Source organism: Mauremys reevesii, linkage group 12, assembly GCF_016161935.1.
Source record: "Mauremys reevesii isolate NIE-2019 linkage group 12, ASM1616193v1, whole genome shotgun sequence".
In the NCBI taxonomy this organism is placed as follows: domain Eukaryota; kingdom Metazoa; phylum Chordata; order Testudines; family Geoemydidae; genus Mauremys; species Mauremys reevesii.
In genome coordinates, this window is record NC_052634.1 from 3,259,976 (window position 1) to 3,284,029 (window position 24,054).

General features: G+C 41.1%; 1 protein-coding gene across 6 annotated transcripts in view; it reads left to right on the forward strand.

Moving 5' to 3' along the window:
* CADM1 (cell adhesion molecule 1) overlaps positions 1-24,054 on the forward strand; it is a 287,524-nt gene that overhangs the window by 132,010 nt on the left and 131,460 nt on the right. The window contains exon 1 of one of the 6 annotated variants that reach the window (XM_039496485.1): positions 11,324-11,511. The exons of the other annotated variants lie outside the window; for them this stretch is intronic. Coding sequence (XP_039352419.1) covers positions 11,397-11,511 — 115 coding nt within the window. The 5' untranslated portion in view covers positions 11,324-11,396. Of the gene's footprint in view, positions 1-11,323; positions 11,512-24,054 lie in introns of those variants that run through there. 6 annotated transcript variants of the gene reach the window in all.

Below are 24,054 nucleotides of genomic sequence, written 5' to 3' on the forward strand. Positions count from 1 at the left end.
CAGAGAAAGGTAGAACATGATCCGATGGCTGGAAGTTGAAGCTAGACCAGTACAGACCGGAAATAAGACCTAATATTTTTAACAGTGGGAGTAATTAACCATTGGAACAATTTACCAAGGGTTGTGGTGGATTCTCCATCATTGGCAACTTTTAAATCAAGATTGGATGTTTTACTGAAGGTTCTGCTTTAGGAATTATTTTGGGGAACATCTGTGCCCTGCGTTATACAGAAGGTCAGACTAGATAATCACAATGGTCCCTTCTGGCCTCGGAATCCAAGTTTCTAGTTTGATGCTGCTGTAAGAATGGCTTTTCCGTTCCAGTAACTAATTCCTGAAATGATCACCAACTCCTAAGCTTCGGTGTTCTGTCCATAGCAATTAGAAATTAGTATGTACCAGGCACCAGCCTCTACACACAATGCTTCAAAATTTCCAGTGTGGTGCCAGTGGCTCTTTGAGATACATACAGGGTTTCCTAAAAGTTTATAGGATAGCTTTTTGTTTTACAAGAAAAAACAAGGTAATTGACAGCTAAAATCAACTTGGTCAACTCAGTTACCCTGGTTTGCTTGTGCCACCGAGCTTCTGTTGTGACGTGGAGAGGGTAAACAAATAATGTCTTAAACTTAACACGCTCTCCACGCCAGCTGTCAGTCCAAAAGTCGTGCCATCGATCTGATGCCAGATAGACAGAATTATGAGTTTGTCTGTCAGATGGATTGTATACTATTTTTGAGTGATGGCTTGACAAGAGATTCTAGCCTCCATATATTATGTAGAGGAGTCCTGGTGGTAAAACTCTATGATGATATTTATCTTTATGGACTATGAGAATTAAGTTGCCGATTTTAGTTTAATTAAGCAATAAAGCACAACAGATGGCGCATTTCTGGGTGATTATTGAATAGCTCTTGTTCACCAGGGAAGTTCAGTAACACTATAGAAATGCCTATGGTCCTTATTAGCAATGAGACACTCCAGACCATCATGTGCTGGGATTGGGCTGATAGCAAGTTACTTATGCCTGGAGTTCTAAAGCAGTTTTATGAGTGTCAAGGTCACAGGTGAAATATTACTAGCTGAAGAATCCACTCCTTGTGCCCAAATATGCCAGGGCCGCCCAGAGGATTCCGGGGGCCTGGGGTCTTCGGCAGCGGGGGGCCCTTCCGTTCCGGGACCCGCTGCCGAAGTGCCCCGAAGACCCGCGGCGCCCCCGCGCCGATTACCGCCGAAGCGGGACCCGCCGCCAAAGTTCAGCTCGGTCTTTGGGGCACTTCGCCGGCGGGTCCCGGAACGGAAGGGCCCCCTGTAGCCGAATTACCGCCAAAGACCGGGCTGCACGTCGGCGGCGGGTTCTGCTTCGGCGGTAATTCGCCAGTGGGGGGTCCTTCCGCCCTGGAGCGGAAGGACCCCCCGCCGGCGAATACCAGGAGCGGAAGAAGCTCCTGCGCCCTGCCCTGCGAGAGTTTTCCGGGCCCCCCGGAGCGAGTGAAGGACCCCGCTCCAGGGGCCCCTAAAAACTCTCGTGGGGGCCCCTGGGGCAAATTGCCCCTCTTGCCCCCCCCCTCCCCCGGGCGGCCCTGAAATATGCACCAGAATCTCAGCTTTTTTTATAAAAAGCTTGTAAGTTTTGTGTGCATATAAAGTTTTAAGAGAACAAAATGCAGATGAGCACAGTCTCTCGTCTTCCTGATTCTACAGGCAGTCTGAAACAACTGGTTTGAAAAGAGCAAGTTGCTTCTTATTTTGCTCAAGGAGAGGTATTAGCCAGTAGATGATGTGTCAATATTAACTAGTTAGGTGCTGTTACATTTAGCAGTTAATGCATTTAGTCCTCAATAGCAAACTGCTTCCCATTTTTCTCTAGTTACCAAAAGCCTCATCTACCCCTGACTTCTGTGATGTAGCTTTGTGATACCAGCACACAGATCCTTGGTACTTTAGAAACTAGAGGTGTGGGTAGCAAAAAATTACATTGACTATCAAAATATGCAGAGTATTTTACTGACAGTATGATGATTTTTTTGTATTTAATGAACAAAATAATCTCTTCTCCCTTAAACAAGGATTATATTGTGGTTAAGGTGTTGGAATGAGGTTCTGGACATCTGAGTTCAATTCCAGTTTCTGCCATAGATTGTGACATTAGACAACTAGCCTGGGCCATGTCTCTACTGTGGAGTCCATGCTAGCATAGTGTCAATAAAGCTGACATAGACAGTTTTTCTGCCAGCGTAGGTACACTGTTTCTCTGATGTTAGCTATATTGATGGAAGTCTTCTCTATCTGGCAATACTGTGTCTACACTGCGGGTTTTGTTGGCATAACTCAATTGGTCAGGGATGTGGTTTTTCATACTCCTGACCTGCGTAGCTATGGTCATATCACTTAAGTGTAGACCAATCCTTAGTCTTTCTTGTGCCTCAGCTCTCCATCTGCAAAATTGGAATAGTACTCTCTTTCTCCCAGCCTTTGCTGTCTTGTCTATGTAGATGGTAAACTCTTCAGGGCAGGCACTGCTTCAGCTAGGAGTTGTACATACACATATTCACAGAAGGATCTCAATCTCAGTTAGGGCCTCCAAGCACTATTGTAATGCAAATAAAAATACTAGCATAATTTCTAATAGGATGCAGAATCCAGGACATTAGCTTCAGAATTTAGGTCCAGCTTCCTGTGGAGTATATGGGACCTTTACAATGTAATGGAAGACTGCTGCACTAGCAGTTCAGCGAGGGAGAAGATCAGGAGTGCAATTGCCAGGAAATCCCCCAAATGTAGCTGTCATAACCTCTCTGTACACACTTGATTTGCAAACACTGTGTACTGTGGTATTCTTTTGTGTAATCTGGGTCAAACATTAAGGATGCTTTGGAATATGATTTGCATGTTTAAGTTGCTCAAAGGAGATCCAGAAAACGGAGAAGAGCTGAATTTATGGCAGGTTGTTTTATCGTGTTTGCTTTTACTGACTACAGAGAACATTGGGAGTTTTCTGCAATATGCGTTTCTCTAAGTACTGTCTGCTTACAGCTAACGTATTTACTCTAGAGGATGTTTAAAAATATACCGGGACAGAAAGAACATGGAATTAATCAAATAAACCTCACCAATCCCTGGCTCATAAGGGAGAGCACTGGACTGTTAACTTGAGTCACAGTTACTCCCATTGGTGTGGCATAACTGTTTGTGTCTCCTCCTATTATATTTTTTGCCCCTTAACATTTCTGAAGTTGTGACTGACTTGAAACCTGGCATGAAGCTTGCGATCGCACAGTATTTTAGATCACTGGCTAATATGCCTCAATTTTTCTCATTAATGCAGTATTTGAAAGCATCAAAATGAAATACATTCACTTGCTGGCTGCAGTGTTGTTGAAAGTATGATCTGTGGGGAGTTTTTAATACAGCTGTAGTTCTTTCAGATAAAATAGCCCATTTGTCTCAACCTGGTGCTGTGATGATGAGATTTGAGATTGTATTTTAAATCACAAAATTCAATACATATTTAAACATAGATGCTTTAAATTTCCTTTTGGGAAAGCCTGTGACTCTTCTTAACTTTCTGCTATACAATGAAAAAGATGTTTTCCTTGCTACGCTTTCTAAAGAGGTTGTCACCTTAAAATTACATACTCAACCATTTGCATCTGCCCACTTAAGTTTGTCTGGAGAGCTAACTACTTGATTTATAAACGTTTTTGGGGTAGTTTTTCTTCAGTCTTCTACTGTGATGTTGCAACTATACAAGGGACAGAAAAGCACCAAAATAGATCTTTCTGTGAGCAAACACGTTCCTATTGAGTTAGAAAATCTTGCCTTTAGTTAAAGCATAAATATATTTAAGGAAAAGGTTTGCAGATTCTGTATTCCCCCATGGCTCCCTGTGGATTTCTGTTCTTGTTTGTACTTCCAGCACTTGAATTCTCCTACCACAAAAGTTATGAGCTATTAAGTCCCCATATGCTCATGTTAGGCTCTTCATTCAGCAGCTCAGCTACTCCAGTCTTCTAAATTCATTTCCTGTCTGACTACAGTTGGCATATGTGCTTCTAGGCATCACTGTGCCATAGAATCCTTCAGTGTCTAAACACGATTAACACTAACAATTAGAGATTTCCCCAAATTCTACCAGTGATGATGCTCTGTAGCCTACCCCTTCCCATGTCCTTTAATCTTTTGCTCTTCTTCATTTTATGGGGCGAGAGGGTGTTAGTATGTCACACTGGTACTCCGACGCCTCCTCAGGGCTTCCTGTTCCATGCTGTGCTCTAGCCAGTTTCTGGCTGCAGGTCCTGGGTTGCTGTATAGCTGGGAACTTAGCTGCTTTTAACAGTAAATATTAGAAGTTCTGGGAAGAAAAGCAACCCTCAATTAGCTTAAAGCTTAAAGTAAATCGTGATTTCAAAAAAAAAAAGTTTGACTCCTTTAGATTAATTACTACAATTAAAGAAAAATCCCATGTAGCAATGGGCAGGTTGGAGGCATTTTTTTAATAAACATAATGGGTTTCCTCTGGTGTCCTTGATGTCTAAGCTTGATGAGTGTGTGTCCCCCTTGGATACATATTAAAGAACATTTGTGAGTATGCCCTCTAGTTTAGAAGAGACTAGTTCCTGGAGATTTTATGCACACAACTCTTACTATGTTCTAGGGGAGCTACATACCTCCAAGAATTTAGAGAACAAACTATAAAACCAAAATATTTGTTAGATGTGGACTGCTCCCTGAGCATACAAAAGATGAGATATATGAATGCTCAGTTGCTGCTCACTGTTCTGAAACATCTAGAATATGGAATGTGATGTAGAAAACCCAAGTTTTCCTGGGTTTGATCAAATTTCATGTCGATTTTAAGCATTTGGTATTTAATAGAATAAACTCCCTATGTTCTCTGTTTCAGTTCAGGGTTCTGACAGGTTTGAACATATTCTCTTTAGAACTCTCTCTGCCGAACATATAAAAGATGTGTTATATCAAAAGCCTTGTTTTCAATGCAGTATTATGAAACTACGTGTGTAATACAATTAAAGCAAATTCTTGGTCATAGATTAGTTGGCTTTATGCCATCTTCATAGGCAGTGTCCTACTTAAATAGCTTGGATTGAGCTGAGAAAAATAATTGCTGCTATGAAATAATTTTGCAATTACCACTGTAATTAAGGGCAGTTTGTTAATGAAAATGCTTGGTGAATAATGACTGTAGGGTACCTCATTTTGCAGCCTTATGCCAGATGATTGGTTCATGTGGTGGATATGGTTAGGGAATTAGTGACACAGCTGTCATGGTTACAGGATGGATGTAAATAGCCAGTGCTGTTTGATGATGATGAACAGTCATTAGCCTTCTGCCATATGGGAACTGGTCAGATAAGCAAAAATAAATTTAACATACGATGGTGAAAGCTATTGCTTATGTCTTTTGAAAAAATATATAGATATATATGTTCACATATACTCAGTGACCTATTGAAATATATATTCATTCAGTTGGTCACTGCGGCCATGTTAACTTAATAGATAAAGGCCTCCAATCAGCGTATTGATTACTCAGTTGCGAATGAACCAGCTTTTTACAAACTCAGTGGATATATTTGGATTTTATCCTAATAGATCTGCTTGTTTCATGGTTTCTCTCACGCACATGAAATCTTTTTTTTAGAACAATAAACATCTATGGACTTGTGTGCTTGCTGTCTGTATAGAGCAAACTGCAGAGCAACTTCATGTTTGTTTCAGAGTAACAAAATATTGTGTTGGCCAGGAAACCTGACAACCTTGCCTTCTCTTTCTGTTTGCAGGTAAGAAATATGAAAAAAAAATTTCACACTCAGGTGCAAGAGATCCACCACTCGAGCATGCTAACCTGTTGGATGGCAGTAGCCAGTGACAGAGACACTAACCAAAGACCCCTGGATCAGGTTTGATAGATTATGCACAGTTAAACTCCAGGCTTGTTGAAGCGAGTGGTGCTGATGACACAAATGTTGGTGTTGGACGAGCAATTTCCTGGACTTTTAAATATTTTCTTTATATTGATTATTAGGGGGTAGCTGTGTTAGCCTGTATCCACAAAAACAATGAGGAGTCCTGTGGCACTTTAAAGACTAACATATATTTGGGCATAAGCTTTCATGGGTAAAAAACCCACTTCTTCAAATGCATGGAGTGAAAATTACAGATGCAGGCATTATTATACTGACACATGAAGAGCAATATTTATATTGATAACACTATTCTCAAAGGTATTGAAAACCTACAGTGATTCATGAGCTGTTTACATATATTTGCATATATTTTCAGATTGGTCCTGTATTGAGCAGGTAACTGAATTCCTCCTGCAAATATAAATCTCCCTGTCATTAGCTGTGCAGTGCCATTCAGTACCGCCCATTGTATTCATTTGAGTATCCATGTCATGGCCTACAAGTAACTCTTAACAGCATGGCTGTATTGTAGCACAATTTGGGATTCTTACTGTATATAGAAGGTACCTTAGAACAACTGTTTTCCTTAAAACTTCATATTATCAGGAAGTGGCCAGCCACCACTCCGGCCTTCTGACTGGTTTCTTCCCCTTCCCTCTATTCTCCATCTGTCTGTTTAGCTTCTCTTCCTTTAGAAGGCAAGGCTGGCTGGTGATGAAGTTGTGGTGGAAATCTGAGGGAGTGTAGGGCGTCTGTCTAGAGGATGAAAATATTGTTGATGTAACTCAGGTATATCATTGTTTTGTGGTGCGTTTTTCCAGAAATTCTTCCTCAGAATGGCCCATGAAGCGATTGGCGTATTGGAAAGCCATCTGAGTACCCCTGGCTGTTCCCATGGTGATAATTCAGAACAGTGAAGGGAGGGCTGGTTCAACAGAAACTGAAATGTTTTCTCCTAATCCCTGACTGGTGAGACATAGGGTAGCTTGACTGGCACAGCACTTAGCGCATCACTGTCAACTTGAATTCACTAATGGATAAGTCAGTTTTGTGACCCTGTGTCCTGAAGGTTTATCATTGAAAACTTAAACAAATAAAGGGGTTTCTGTTACTTGCTTGATTAAAAAGATTTTTTTAGGACTCGCCTGAGAGCAACAGCACCAAACATATGCAAGCCAACCTTCCTTCGCTCCTTTGTACACCTTCCTACGGCCGATTCAGTGTTGCTGTTGCTATTAGTAGAAGTTCTCTTGTGGAGTTGGGAGAAGGGCCTGGCTCATCAACAAACACATCTAACTGCACACAAAGTATGGTCAAATGCAAAAAAACCCAAACAACCTAGAAAAAGAGAGAAGATTTTTGTTCGTTTTAGTTTTAATATACTAGACTACTGTTACTGTTTTTAATTGGATTCCCAACCAATTTGAATAGGTGTGATTTACAAGCACGGCTTAAATATATATACCAGGTTCTTTGGAATTGCAGAGGTGGCTGTCGTTTGATCATCAGTGTGAGATAGTACAGGTCCTGCATATGTTTGTGCAAATAGTTAAAGCTCCAAGGGTCCGAGAGGGAATGTTGCATTTCTTCTTTTTCCTGCCTCTGCCATATTGAGACCATTTATGTCATGCTCTGTCTTAGGTAGGAATATAAGGTACGGGTACAAAAGGCTCTCTCTTCAGGACTTGTCAGAGGATTTATCGAGTTCCATAATGAAGATGGATCAGGTTCTGTCTTGTTGCCAGTCACTTTATCAAAATAATGCTAATTATAGCAGTTACACATTAATGTGCTTCTGTGTCGTGTCACTTAAAAGCACATTCTGTACCAGTTGTAAAAGACTAGATTAAGGGGGACTTCTTTCTTAGTTTTGGAAGAGTAGTTAGTAAAGGAGCAGGAAATTGATTTTGGTGTCACAAAGAACATTTCTGACAGGAGCGTACTTTGAAATGATTCAAGGCAGCTGTTTCTGTTGCAGTGCTGCTAAGAGCTGTACCTAAATCAAACTGTTTAACATTTCGGCACCGGATCTGAACACCATCTACAGCCCAGTTGCTTGGTTGGAGTTTTTATGATTTTATGAACTTTCTTTAAGTCACTGAACGAGGTCTCTCCGGTAGCAATGGTGTTTTCTGGTGTTTGTGAATATTCAGATTGCATTTTGGTAACTGTCAAAATGGATATAACTTTATAAGCTGTTTGGGTTCATATGGTATTTAGTTATAAAATTTAACTTGTTTATTTACATTTAAAATTATATTTTTCATTTGCCCAATCCTGTTCCCATAGAAGACAATGACAACATTGCTGTTTATTCTAATGGGAGCCCTACGGAGTCGTTGGTTTGATAGATGTTAGATGTTTTTCCCCCCCAACATTTGCTTTGTCATGCTACAACTGTCACCTGCAGTAATACAAGCACTCCTGTAAAATGTTTGCAAATAAAAGCCAGTAGGGACAAAAAAGTGAATACAAAGAATTCTTTTGAATACAAAGGGCCAGGGATGTCTCTTACTATTTGTGTGTACAGGGCCTTCCTTGTAAATGGAGCCGTGATTTCACTTGTTTTGGGGAGAGGTGTGATCTATTGGTTTAAACATGGTAGGAATCAGGAAGTTTTGAGTTCTAATCATCCCTTTGATGCAAATGACTCCTGTGTCCTTCAGTAACCCACTTAATCTCTTTGTAAAACAGGGATATAATTTCAGAGACACTGTCATCTTACAACTAATGTCTGGAACTACAGCAAAACTTCCCAGCCCTCGTGTTTAGCAGAACACTCTGGCTGTACTGTAGAGGAACACTTATCTGCAACCTCTTATTGTTTTAATATTGTCGATGTTACTATTTCAGTTTATTTTTCTGTTTAGATTGTGCATCATATTTGCCACTTGTTATGGGGAAAAAAACAGAAATTTTGCATTCTGATGTCAGTGGATGCTGCTATTGAGCAGAATTCTAATACAGATCTTGGTGCTCTTTAAGAAATGGCAAGACTCAAGCTATTTATAATTAGAGGCCTCTTGTTTTGTTTTTGGTGGTGCTCACTCCTGATATCAATTTGCATTTCAAGATGCGTGGTCACTGTGGGTTTCTTGTTCTCTGGTGTCTTATGGATTTTTGAGGGACTTTGTCAACTTGAAACCTAGATGATTAAAAAAAACCAACACGAGTTAAAAGCATTTTCAGGTATTTTCACTGCCCCCGAGGCTCCCTGCAGTTTGAAAACAACATTCTCTTTTTCTGTTGGTATGTGTGAGACCAGTACACAGGGAAAATAATTATACAGGGGAAAGAGTGAAAGTGAGTCCAGGTATAATTCTGTCAGATGTGCACAGTAAGCAAGCTGGGGAAAAAATTGTTCCTAGTCTTTGTTACCTGAATCCTATGTGGTGGGGTTTTTAACAGAAGTAAAAAAATATTTTCTGGGAGAAATGTGACTTTTTTTCTTTAAAGCTCTTGATGCCCCTGTAAGTTGCTTGAAATACAATTTGATTCTTTAATTTTCTACCTTAGCTAAATATCTGTCTTAACGTAAGTCCAGGATAAGTATTAACTGTAAAACCTGATACTCTGGCTAGGACGCATTCTGATAAGCTGACGTTCCTATTGTTCCAGCTGTACTGAGGCTGCTATTAATGGATTAGTGCATTTCAATTGTACATTTTTATAGCAGTCTGTCTTCCAGCAATCAAAACATGAGCGTCGTTGTGTTGGGAGTCAGAATATGGAACTGCTGGTTAGGCTGCGCTTAAAGGGGGTGGCAGGGACGGACGGAAGAAGTGTTAAGCTGATGAGAGTGCTCATCTGTTGTGTCTAGTTTTTGTGTATTTTGTTGATGGGAGGGAAGGTTCTGTTTGAGCTGTCCAAAGTAAAATGCTCTTATTTATAATCGGACTGTAAGGATAATGCAATAATAATAATAATAAATGCTGATGTGTACATTTAAAAATCCTTATTTTGTTATTGTAGGCCTCTTCTCTGCCTTTTGTATGATTGTCAGCTTTAACTGTAAGCTCTTTGGGGCAGGAACCAGGTCTTCCTCTCTGTTTTGCTCACAGTTCAGGACGTGTAATCCTGACTGAGGCCTCTGACCTAGAAATAAAAGTACATGTTTAAAAATTTTTACATTGCAAATTGCCATGTTAAAACCACAGTTTAAGTATTATTTCTCAGCTGATAAGGAAATCGCATGTTATATCCTTCTGCCAGAAGTTAACCCTTCCAGCTTGGGTATCTACTTATGCCCTTGTATGGTTTTCATCAGGGAGACTGACCGGAGTTGTTATTCCTGTCTGTTTTAACTAAGATTTTTCTTGCAACATGCTAACATGAACTTTCACCCTCCAAGAGCGGGGAGGAGAGGGAAAGGGACAAGAAACCAGGATGGTTTCCTGCTCATACAGAACACGTGCACTGGGACACTTGTGAGTGTAGGAGCTATGTGGCTAGGAACCTTGCATCAAAGCTGCAGCCACTGCATGCACTGAAAACACACCTTGTGCCACTTCCACTTCCTTAGCTACAGCGTAAGTTGCAAGTTGGAACCAGTGGAAAGTTATATTGAAAGGAACTGATGTGAGCAGTGAATCAATGCACCCGCCCTCCCCCCATAAACAAGTATTAACAGGACACAGATGGCAATCTGAATTGGATGCAATAGAAGGTTGAATTTATCAATGGCCTGATTCAGCTGTTTTGTGCGCCACTTAATCCTATGCCGGTAGCCATCTAGCACAGCTACAGAATATGCAAGGAGCAGCATATCACCTTCCTTTGAGGGACAAAGACGCCAGGGTAGTCTTCTGGGTTAGACATGTCCAGCCAACCAAAAGGGCTGGCAGGAAGGCTTTTAGAAAGGGAGACAGAAGGGTGGCTGGGAATTGCTCCAGGCCCATGGCATAGTTCTACACGTACCAGGGTTTGTTTGAATCCAACCCAGGTTTTCCCTAGCAGACATCCCATCCCCCTCATACTCCAGAGAAGGTCACCTTTCTGCAAAACAATGAAGAGTTGTCAGAAGTAAGAATGTGTAGAGTGGGACACCCTCTCTGATTTGATCTGTTAAGTTTCCTAGTATCCACTCCAGTGAGTTGAAGGAAAAAAGGAAATCATACTCTTTGGCACAGAAGAATTTATGCAATACATAAAGTCCCTTTTCTAGTCAGTACTCTTGAACAACACCCCTGTGCTAGATCACTACAAATCCTCTAAAGGTCTTCTGCTATAAAAGCACCCTAGAGATGTGCATGATGGACTTCATGGCCCATTTCATAGCAGGGTGTGGAAAGCTGTACTCTGGCATTCTCTGCACGTGGTGCAAAATGTCCCTCCATTTTGTTTTGCAGGAAATAAATGTGCAGACTTTGTAAATTTGCTTAAATATACACCTCGGCCTTCAATTGGATGTGGTAAAAGTGGCCTGTGTACTTGTCTAGAGTGGTTTCTTCACTTTCACCATGTCCCATGAAAGAAGCTAAAGTTGCAAGTCAAACACTAAATGGCCATGAAGAACTTATACAACCATGCAGTGAAAAGATCCCTTGCTTTCTTTTTCTGGAGACTCTGATGGCATGTACTGGTAAGTAGACTCGGCTGTGGGCCTGCCCAACCTGAGCTCTGTGCTCGTTAACTAGCAGTGCACTTTCTTGTGTGCTGTTGTGGCCTTTTATGCTAAGAACAAGTGACCATTATGTACATTTTTTAATTTGTCCTTTTGACTTTTACACTTAAGTTTTTGGTATTTTTTTTAAAAAATGCAACAATTAGTGAACCTTGTATTCAAAATGTAGGGGCGGTTGTCAGTGCTAAGATTCTGTGAAAGTTGCAGAACTTCCTATATTTGATATAGAATCTGTTCGTTTGTTTTAAAAAGGCTCATAAAATTACTTTATAGTACTAGTTCTAACTAGGAGTAGAAAAGGAAAGTGATGTGTAAGGTTGCGCCTTACAGTTGTGAAAATGCACCATTTGCTACAGCTCCCTGTTTATCTCCAGTCTCTGCCATGGCACAAACAAATTGACATCATTTGGCACAGTAGGGAAGCTGTCTATAAATGACTACCAGAAGCAGGCTTGAGACCATGTGATTGATGTTGTTTCGGGTTGAACTCAAAAGTTGAACCCAACTTTCCAGATGTGGGATATCAGTACAGATGCTCCCCGACTTACACAAGCCTTCTGTTCCAGAACGCCTTGCGTAATTCGAATTTTGCATAAGTCAAAATATATACCCGACCATTATGCGCCCCCCCATCCGCTCCCCAAAAAACCCCACCCTCCTCTTTCTAGCTTACGGAACTTTTTCTGTAAGTGCAGATTTGCGTAACCTGGGGCATCTGTACCCTAAACTACTGAGCCAGCTACAAATCCAACTTCTCGTGCTTCAGTTCTTCCTCTTTTGCTTAACAACTGGCGGCTGCTGCTGCTGAAATAACAAAGTACTGGGTCAGAATGTCTTGGTAGAAATGTGATCTTGTGGATGACGCATGGGGAGAGGGACTTGGGAGATCTAGGTTCTGCTCCTAGCTATTCCATGGAGTTTCTATATGAGATTATTGTTTCATTTAATTAAATTTTGTGCTTGTTTCCTCCTCATGCATCTTAAAGAAGAAAGGAGTTTGGTGATAATCATAGAAATGAGAATATTGTGAGATTTGCTAAAACTTGTAAATCATTTGAGAGCCTCATAGGGAAGATGCTATAGAAAAATGCAAATCATTTATAAATTGCAGTCTGTGGGTGGGACTTTTAAAAGCTCCTAAGGCGATTCGGTGTCCAATTTTAATTGAAAATTAATGAGAATATGGGAGTTGGATCTTTACTCTCTTAGATACTTCTGAAATTTTCACCATGTCTTAAAACTGTATGTTAAATCTGCTTCTGTTTGTCTGGTTTGATGAGATGATAGGGTTTTACAGTTAATGTTTTCCTTTACCCAAAATAAACTTTTTTCATTAAACTTCAGTAATCTGTTTGGAGGTGAGAATAAATACAGTAAAAGCTTTATCTGGCATGCTAGGGGAACGGGGCGGGGTGGGGCGAAGAGTTTGTGTCCAGGAGGGGGCACAGGGCTAGATGTGGGGGCAGGGCACAGGCTCTGGGAGGGAGTTTGGGTGTAGGAGGGGACTCAGGGCAGGGGGCTGGGGAAGGGTTTTGGGGCACCGTATCTGGGCGGCGCTCACATCGGGGGCTCCCTGCAAGAGGGAACATGTCCCTGCTGCTCCTAGGTAGAGGTGCGGACAGGTGGCTCTGCGTGCAGCCTCTGGCCGCAGGCACCACCCCCACAGCTCCCATTGTCCGTGATTCCTGGCCAATGGGAGTTATGGAGCCCCCGTGTCCATTCCTCCACCTATGAGAAGCAGGGACATGTCGCTGCTTGTGGAGAGCCATGTGGAGCCAGGTAGGGAGCCTGCCTGCCCTGTGCCACCCAGATTTTTAATGGATATCAGAAATGCTGGTTTTCTAGAGCTTTCCGGTTGGTAAAGTGCTGGCTAACACGGCTTTGACTGTATTAGGACATAAGAATAAAGAGTGTACTTAAGAGGGGATGGGTGACATGTCATTACCATTCATATTAGTTTGTATTGGCTGAAAGGATAAAAGGGGAAACAAGAATATTGACTTAAATTATTGAATTAATATTTTTTTTGCAAAGGGCTTTTAATGTAACTCCTAACTGTAAATAGTTTCAGTTCAAGGTGGCCTAGAAAGTTCTCAGAAGGTATGTATTGCACACAACTGATTAACTTTTCAGTATTGCTAATATCTTGATGTTGGGGAAAGCTTTGTGGAGTTGCTCCTAGAATGAAACTTGGTGTCCCTTCTCTCCCCCCAGCACATTCTTCCGCCAGTGGATTAACTTGCATCATGTTACATAATATGCTCCAATTCTATTGATGGCTAGAATCCCAATAGTGCACATAGATTCTTGACTCTATATTTGACTTGCAAACCTTTCTCTGGAAGCTGAGCAACCCAGTTATCTTTCCAAAATGAAATGCTCATGCTTTTTAATAGGGTGAAAGTTCTTGCATACAAAAGCATTGTAGCATCTTGTCCTGTTGCTTAAATCTGTGGTCTTTCAGCAAGAAAACACTTCACAGCTGGATGTAGAGCTGTATGAAATAATCACTCAACGCCAAAGGAGGGAGAGGCAAAGTGCTGAATAAATGTTTCATGGAAACAAGGGAAATTAGATACAGTATATAGGATACGGCACCATTTATTTTATTGAAAAGGGGAAACAATACAAGGATCAAAGTCTATCTTTGGATGCAAACATCCAAGAGCAGAGTATGGTCCCAAGAGGTGGTCTTTTCCATTTACATTATTAAAGGTTTCGTTGTGTATGTGTTATCCTTGTTTACTCATTTCAAAGGAAATGGAGTAATTCAAAAAGTAGAAACTACCTCTTAAGCAGTACTGATGGAAACGGTTACTATTCTAAATCCAAACTTCATTAAGTATGTGAAGGTAACTGGTGCTGTTGAGCAATGAGTCCTGATTTCAGCCTGCATTTCCCCAGGGGATAGCGAGAGCTGACAGATGACTAGGATGCACATTTTCATTGTCCTCCCAATAAGCAATATGCAGGCAAGAGATAAAGCAGAAATGTACATACTTCTGACTTAAAGCCGCCCAGACAAGATGTTCAGGAACTATTTGCAATGAAATGGAGATATGTATAGTATGTACAAGAAGAGATGTGATAGCAGAATGAAGACTACTCATCTGCAAATAGGAGAAGCCAGATTAAATCAGTGGAAATAGAAAGGATTTAAAATGTCTTTCATATGAATTTTTGATTGTTTTGCTTAATATATACTGTTTAGATCTTTTTTAATGCAGCAGCATGATGCTAAGTTCCCTTGACATTCTAGCTGTGCATTACTCTCTCTCACTGCATAAATCGATCATAGCTACTTCGCTGTGTGGGGTATTGATGGACAACTTAAATACTTCTCATTTAAAAAAGAGAAGCATGCACTCTACAAATTAGAGATCAGCTTCTCATGGAGGAACAGTAATGAATAAAAAGTACATTACCCAAATTAAACTCTTACATTGCCTGTAGGTCTGTAACTATAGACTTGGCTATATGAATTTCGTTACACTGTAGCAGAATCCTGTTAATGAAGGACTCTTGCAGAAAATATTCATGGATTTAAGGGTTTATAAGGGGAGGTTTACACTTACCTGCCGGGTCGACGGGCGGCGTACGACTTCTCGGAGTTCGAACTATCGCGTCTAATCTAGACGCGATAGTTCGAACTCCGGACGCGCTCCCGTTGACTCCGGAACTCCACCGGAGCGAGCGGCGGTGGCGGAGTCGACGGGGGAGCCGCGGACTTCGTTCCCGCGGCGTCTGGACGGGTGAGTAGCCCGAACTAAGGTACTTCGACTTCAGCTACGCTATTCGCGTAGCTGAAGTTGCGTACCTTAGTTCGACCCCCCCCCCCTTAGTGTAGACCAGGCCTAAGTGAGGAGATGAACATTGTTGCTGCTGTTCTGATTGAAACACTTAACTGTTCTTCCTTCTTCACTCCTTTTACCTGGCCAAAAATGTAAGCATGAGTCTTTAAACCGTTAGGAAACCAGGCCTATGAGGTTTTTTCCTTAAGATAAAGACCTAAAATTAAGCACCTGAATAAATGGCCTGATTTTCAAAAGTAATGTGCACCCAGCGGCTCCCACTGAGATCAGAGGGAAATGTTGGGTATGCAGTACCTTTGAAAATCAAGCCACCTATTTATGAAAATCTTGGCCACGGGACTGTAAATATGTTACCTGGTTCTACAGTCAGGCCAGCCAAACCAATTTTCTTGGTAATGGAATTTATGTATTCTTTAGTAACAGATGATTGTCCTTCGAGCTTACATATTCTAGAAAATGGCCCAAATTCAGCCCTGAAGTCACAATTCCATTGGCTTTTGAGGGTTTGGACCTGTTTATATCGGCGCTAAATTGGGCCTAATATCCTCTGTAAATGAGAGGGGCATCATTAGCTACTGGATTAAGTCAGGTCCTAGAACCTCTTGAGTTCTATACTAAATAGACGGATTATGATTGCCAGTTGGAGTACAACCACTGGTATACTTCTGAATAACCACCTGATGCAGAGCCCTCAATCTGGACTGGCTAATAATAGCTGCCAGTTAATGAAATTACAGGAGTGAACATTTGTTATGCTTGAAATAGTCATATAATTATTTTGGACATCAGATGTCTATAACCAACTAGAGTATAGGAAATAGATAACTAGGTAAGGCACCAGTGGTGCATCAGTAACAGTGCAACATGCTGATTGGAAAAGACAAGCCTGCTTCAGCAAAATATTTTGTAATTTAAATCTGATTTGATCAAAGGACTCTAGAATGGCTCGTGCAGAAATCAAGTGCTGGCTCACTCAGCTCTCTAGTCTAGTGAACCGTTGGAGAGGGCAGCTTTGCTCATCCAATAACTTGAAATAGAGATGCTAATTCCATATGAAAGTTTTTCCATTTCTACAGTTACTTCAATTGAACGTAAAAGAACCCCAGTTCCATTGTGGTTGCTCAAGGTTCTATTTCTCCTTCTTCTCCTTGTGCTATGACTCTCCAAGCTGTGAGCATCAGAATGTGAACATAAGAAGCGGAGACCAAAATGAGAGACAACCAAATCTCCGAAGGATTTAGGCTAGTAAGAGCACAAATGAATAGGGATTCTTAAGGGCAAAGATGAGGTTACTTTCATTAAATACACATGGAGGGGAAAAATGGGGCTACTTACTCTCCCCTCTCCCTCTGAGCAACAGCTGTCACAGTGTTATACTTAGACATCAAGGGTCCCTGCCTCTGGCCAGATCCCGTCTGATGAACTGTGATGCAGCTTCCTGAGCTCAGCATGCGTTGCAGCTGGCTCATGCCTTGGAGGAAGACTTGAGGTAAAAGGGAAAATTGCAAAGGCTTGAAAGAGCTGCACTTTCACAGTGGTTATTCAGTGAATTTACAGCCATTCCCTCGTTTGTCTTCACCTGTGCAGTTACACTGGATTCCTGTCCAGTTGGACTGTTTGTCAGCCACACTGGGATTATGTCTACACTGAGATAGGGGTGTGATTTCCCTGCTCATGTACACATACTCCTTCAGCTCGCGTGAGTATAAATAGCAATGTAGCTGTAGTAGTGGTCGTGGAGGCACAGCTGATCCATGCTGAGTACCTCCGTTGCTGCAACCAGCGCTACCATGGCTACACTATTATTTATATTCGGGCTCGCTCTCCTGGAGCTAGTGCAATATGCGTTCATGAGCTGGGGAATCGCACCCCTAGCTCGTAGTGTAGACATAGCCTGAGACCTTCAGTGCTCAGTTTTAAATTGGCTTCCATTAACTAGGGCGTACTACAAGGTTCACATTTGCATCATATTGACTTTCTGCGTGTGTGTGTGTGTGTGTGTGAGCGCAAAAAGCGAGTAACTACAAAATCAGATGAGTCATTTATGTGCCACGGTCATATCTTTCCGTCAAGAAAACCACCATTCAATTAGCTTTAGCATAGTGTGTTTCAATCAAAGCATTTGATCCTTGTTTCTGCAAGATAATCCGAAGAATTTCTTACATTGAGAATAGAAGGCCATGATGGATTTAATTCATAAAGGGAAGCAGCCGTAAGGAATGTAAATGTAAGAGTCAGATAAGGTAGGATTTCCTAGTTGCTATGGCAACCCTTGGGTCATGAGCCTGAGAAAATATAAAGTAAGTCCTGAAGCTGTGAAGATGATTATAAAATTTAACTGTCATTCTTCATTTAGAGTTCATAGCAAACATTATTTACTTAAGTTTATCTGCAGGCAGACAAGGATCCTCTCCCCCCTCTGAAACCCCCCCACCACCACCCTGTGCCTCCTAGCCCCCCCCTTTAAATCTGAGGCTTGGATCACAAAGGAATATATGTTGTGCATGTCTGACATTTATACCCTGAATCCTGCATTTATTATTCTAACCAGGCAATTTGTACTTAATATTCAAGTAAATTTGGTCACTGTCCTGTAGAAACGAAAGGTTTTCTCTCTCGCATCCATAATGAAAGCCTTCGTAATGCAGCTTCTCGCAGAGTAATTTTACAAAAGCAGTACACTTTTCACTGGACTGAAAAGGTGGGTGGGGTAAATAGGGATTTCACACTAGTCTTGTACAGTTACCATTGCATTCTCTTGCTGGAGTACAGAGTTTTGGCTTGTACATGGAGGAAATTTACAACCCTAATTATTTGATCTGTAGGCCTACCAGTCTAAGCTTGCAGGGTAGTTGTTTTCTGCAGGCAGGTGAGGACAAAAAGCAATCTGCAACCCCTGCATTCTCCGTAGAGCATTTTCACTTAGTTTGGCTTTGGTTCCAGCAACAAAAATTTAAGTTTATTCGTCAGTTGCTGTCTCTTACTTACAGCTGGTGGATGGTTCCTTCTGTAACCCATATATGCTTTATATTGTGGATACTTGATCACCATTTCTAACTGGGATTGAGAAGGCATAGAACATTTTATGGGTCCCTCTGTCAGCTATTGACATTCTCAGGATTAATTTTTCAGGTAGCTAAGCATCACATGCTTTTTAAAAGTCCCTGTAACCCATACCATATCAACCATTTATGCATAGTAACTTCAACTGGTCTAGCAGGGTTTAGAAGCACTGTTAACTAGTTTTGGTTTTTTAAATTAGTGAAGTTAAAAAAAAATGCAGTCTTAGTGCCTGCTGTGTAAAGCAGGGATTCTCACACTGGGGGTCGGGACCCCTCAGGGGCTCGCAAGGTTATTACATGGGGGTCGCGAGCTGTCAACCTCCATCCCGAATCCCGCTTTGCCTCTGGCATTTATAATGGTGTTACAAATTAACACTATTTTTTATATATTTAAGAGGGGGTCGCACTCGGAGGCTTGCTATGTGAAAAGGGTCACCAGGAAAAAAGTTTGAGAGAGCCACTGGTGTAAAGGGAGCTTTTTAAACTAGTGTGTATGGATACGTAATGTTCGGGGGGTGCACAAGCACACTCCCCTGCTGATGTATAAGGGTCTTTCAGCAAGTTAGAAACTGGCTATAAAGAGGAATAGTAAAACCAACTATACATAGTGCTGTCAGCTGCAGAAAGTAAGTAAACTTGTAAAGCAGGACAGTGTGGTAGTCATTTTGTTTTTCATGTAGTTACAATAAGCACAATATTTTCAGACAGAACCAAGATTTTAAAGTTTGGTTTATATGGAGCTGTAAAACAATAAATTGTGGCATCCGTTTAACTTGGCCCTTTTTGTTCTTTGTTTTGATCATTTAATATACTGTATTGACTCTCCTCTTTAAACCGCCCCCCCCCCAAAAAAAAAACCCAAACTCCTCTCCCTTTTAGCTGCCTTTAAGGACGAGCTGTCTCTAGGTTTTAGAGCCAGGATCTTTAGTCCAAATTAATTTAAAATAAAATGCTGCCCCTCGTCCCCTAGAAATATCATCCCAAATCTTAGCCCAGATTATTCACTGCAGTCAGACATTCATCTATTTCTACACACTCGAAAATAAAAAATAACTTGAATCATCTTGTTTTAATTTGAGGTCTGCATACACCAAAAGCCCATTAAGGCATTGTCCTGAATTATTGAACTTAAGCAAAGCGAGAGATTTATTTACAAGTAAATCCCATAATTTCCATCAATACAATGTATTTTATCGCTATGGCCTTGATCCTGTAATGAACACCATGCAGGCAGATCCCATTGACCACACACATCTCCTTGCAGGGTCAGGGCCAATGGTTGCAAAATGAAATGCTTATTGTGGAAACACCGTAGATTAAGAGTAAAGGCATGAAGGAAAAACACACTCACTGCCTTTTCTAGGTAAACAGCTGTACTAGTTGAGAAGAGCTGAACCAATCAGGACACAGACTAAAAAATGTCATTTATTATAATGGTATGGGTGTTCGCTCCTTATAACCCAGGATCTATTGTTCTTGAACTCTGTCTCTTTTCTTTGTATGTCTGACACACTGTAGTTATTTTACTGCTTATTTCATTCATTATATTACTGAAATTGTAAGTAAAACTAAGCACCCCCTTCCAAATCAATGAAACAGAAATGTTTGAGGATCAAGAAAGAATTAATTAATTTGAAAAGGAGAAAACCGTGTTAAAAGTCATTGCTGTGTGAGGCAGCAAAGAGGCGTACCTGCCTGGCCCATCTGCTACCAGATGGATAACTTCCTGAACTTCATAATCCTATAAGGGAGATCTCCGTAAAGAGCTGTTCACAGCCTCTCACACCACAGTAGTAGCTACTTCACTGAGAGGCCTGGATCTGAGATGTATTAGGTTATTACTCTAAGATCTCTGAATGTATTCACTTGACACGGCTAGCTGGATGTGATCACCAGCAGAGACAATCTCTCAAGATAATATGTCTTATATGTCATTGTTCATCCTTTTTGTTTTCTTATGGTTCTGCTTAGTCCCAACCCTGAATTCATCTGTACAAGCAGGCTTTGCCAACAGGACAATCTCTTTCTACTTGCATGCTAAGTTTATGCCTTTCTTCTCTATAATCCAGGAATCTGTTCAAAAGAGAATTTTCCCCTTCCAATGAACAGTTGACGTAGGTCCTTATATTGTTGTATTCAGTTGCTGGTGTGCAGGATATTGTTTAATGCATGTGATAGCACTGCTGTGGAATTCTGAGAGAGGCTCATTCAAAGACCATTGTCATGCACCTGTCTTGACTTTTTTTAAAGTTACACTTTTAGGATTCCAAAATCTGGCTTTAACAGAGAAAATACTTCCACTCCCTCCATCAGTAGGAAAGGAAATGTCCCAGAGACCATATTATTTTTCCAAATTTTCAACTTTATCAGAAATTTTTCCTCCTGATTCGTCCAAAGCTAAAGTTAGTTCTGCCAGGGAAAACCAGTGAAACTGATCAGATGAGCCAGCTGCTTCCATTTGCAGACATTATTTCCTCTTACTTACCAGCTCTCCTGCCCTGCCTGATGCTCTGGATCCTGCCTGCAGCCATTGCTAGCTCCCCACCCGAGCAAATTCTATTGCTCCCATCCCACTCCATGCCCTGACCAGCCCAGCTTCTCTAACACACGTACAGCCTGAGTACCATGATCCTGCTTTTGAGACTTCCTAGCATCTGTTGGAACATGTTCTCCCTCTCCACTTTTTGGTGGACCACAGGAGAGTCATCAAAACTGAGCAGCTGCTTTTGGAGTTGAACAGCAAATTCTGTGTCTCTGAAAACTTGGCGTTGCCCCTTCCATTGACAGTAAGAAGGCAGGATACCTAGGGGAAGGGGTCAGCAGGTCCACTGCTCAAGCAGCTGCATCCTCTGATGAACCTCCCAGTGGCTTGCCAAAGGGGGCCACCCAAGGGAGTCCAGTGGGAGTGAGCTGCTTAGGCTTAGTAAGTGCCTTGCTGGAGTGTGTCAGTGGTTGGAGAAGAGGGGAGGCATAGCAGCTGACGAGAGGCCAGGGAGCATAGATAGGAGATGTGGGCAGTGAGGGACGTAGTGTGTGCCTGTCTAGTTCTGCTCCCTCTGCATGTGATCATATCCCCCATCCATCCAGGCTCCCATTCATCTTCTCCACCTCATACCACTTCTGAAACCCAGCAGCTCATCCTCACTCCTGGCTTCCTCAAATTTGTTAGAGCAGGGTTTCCTACTCACAAACCATAGGAAGTTCATTCCAAGGAGCGCTTGCCAGTGTAGTAGCGCTACAAAGTCCTTATCTCTTGGCCTTGAAGAAACCCTGCAGCTTCACAATAAACTCGCCTTTGATTCTGCTTATCATGCACCCATGCCATTTTTTATAATTCCACTAAACTCTGATCTCTACTTACACTTAATTTGTGCATGGGTATCTTATCCAATTATCTGTCTTGCTGAGGTCAGAGATAGGCTTTTGTCTGTGTCATTTTGATAAATTGGATGAGTGCATTAAGTGAGTGTGCTGGGAAGCTAGTATACTTAGGTATTGTGGTAAACGGGTGGAAATGTGTGCGATGAGGTTAGCGTGAATGCTTATGTTGGCCAGCTTGGGGTCTTCCTTGATTTTTAGGTATCCCATTGCCAAGAAGTACAGTTAAACAACTTTAACGATATGTTGGTTTACAAATTTGTTTTTGGGACTGAAGAGAGAGAGAGAGAGGGTGGAATGCAAGGGAGACTGGAAGAGAAATATCTAATCATAAGACTTTTTATCACACACTTTACAGCACTTGAGACCCCCAAGTGTTTGAAGTAAATCCTCCTAGCCTAACTAGGGATGAACTAAAAGCAGCATGTTTGTGTACTTTTTCAGGATGATAGAATAACTTCATTTGATATGTTCTGGTTAATCCCGGTTGCAATTGTAATTTCTATATAGTTAGTCTAGTTTGTGTAAATTGTGTTATTTGAGATGGCCAAGGATAGAAATGCCAAACTGTCCCCAATGTATACTATTGATTGCAAACTGGCTTATTGACCAGGTAAGAGCTTCCTTCTATGTTCTTGTTGAGGATACCTGAGCTACTGTGTAAGAGTTGTGGTTTTGTTTTGTTTTGTTTTTAGCATACTTTTAGGCCTAGGTGAGGGCATTGCATATTTGCACATTTATCTTCTAGTATTTTGAGTTGTACCTTTAGAAGAGTGTGGGACAACTGGGTAGCCTTGATTTAGGGGAAAGTCTGTTGATGGGTGTCTGGGATTCCTAGGCCACCAAAAATAAGTTTACAGTCTGCAAGGATTTGCTATCTTGCAATCTTAAACTAATATTGCAAGCCCCATGTTGTTTTATACTGCAAACTTTCAAAATATCTGAATACTTAACACTTATTCCAAGCAATTACCCTAAATCCCAGATGTAAAGAAAATAATTTGTTTTTAAAATAGCCTGAGCAAATCCCCAATAGAAAAACTATCAAATACCAAATAATCCAAGGGGTCTCATGTCTACACCTGTTTGAAAAACATGGTGTAGGTGTGTAGGATACTGTTGTTAAAGCTTGCAATTATTTTCAAAATCCTGGGGAAAAAATCTTTACTTGCAAGAACTCATTTTTAGAAACATGCACTCAGTATGAGAGCAGCTCAAATATTTTTCCTTTTAGATCAATTGCCATGTTTCAGTTTCCCTATTTATAGCCAGCCTAATTTTGGCTGGATAAAGTGAAAACTGTTACATTTGCCTGTATAATACACTTAAAGTAGCTAATCTGAAATAGCAGTTTTCAATCAGAAGGGAATTTTTACTGCTTTTATAGAAAGATTACTCTAAAACATGTTTCCCGTTTGGCTGATTTAGATTCCTTGAACACACTTTGTAAATGTTGAAATGTGAAACCAAATGTGTTTGTCTATCTTTTTTAAAACGTTTCAAATTCAAGGCAGAGGATTCTGTTTCCATCTTCATATCAATGAGAAAAAAACGTTTTAAGGGGGAAAATAGTGGCTCACGTGTCAGTGCTCTGAATCACCTCTATCAGAAAGACTGATTACTGTATTGATGGTGACTTCTAAGGCCATCTCACACTTGCTTCTGCTCAATAAGGTGCTATAATGCAGTCCACACTCAAGAAAAATAGGTCAAACTGCAAAATTGTGGGTATAGAATACTGAATTACCAAAAAACCTTAAGTCTTAGGTGGACAGGCCCTCCATGAGCTATTTCTACATTCTAAACAAAATTTAAAAACTGTTAATAGAAACTTAATATATATTTATGCACTGAGCCTCTTTTTTTGCTCATTTAGGCATCATTATTTTTGCAGCACCAGGGGCTGCCATTTATTATGTTTAAAGAATGCACATCTTTGGTATCTGTCAAACCTAGCTGCTACATAGAATGTAAAAAGTAAACACATGGACTTTTTGAGATAAATTCCCTCAAGGCTGAAAGCAAAGTTAGTTTTCTCTGTAAGCAGATAAGAGTATAGGCCTTGACTCAGCAAGGGTGCCTAAGCGTATGCCTAACTTTAAGCATGCGAAGGTGGGTGAGGTGAAAAGAGATTACCTCACCCACCTTGTCTCATCCTGGGACCAACATGGCTCCAACAATGCATATAAGTTTAAGCATGTGAGTTGCTCCAGTGACTTCAGTGGGAAAACTTGCTGAATTGGGACTAC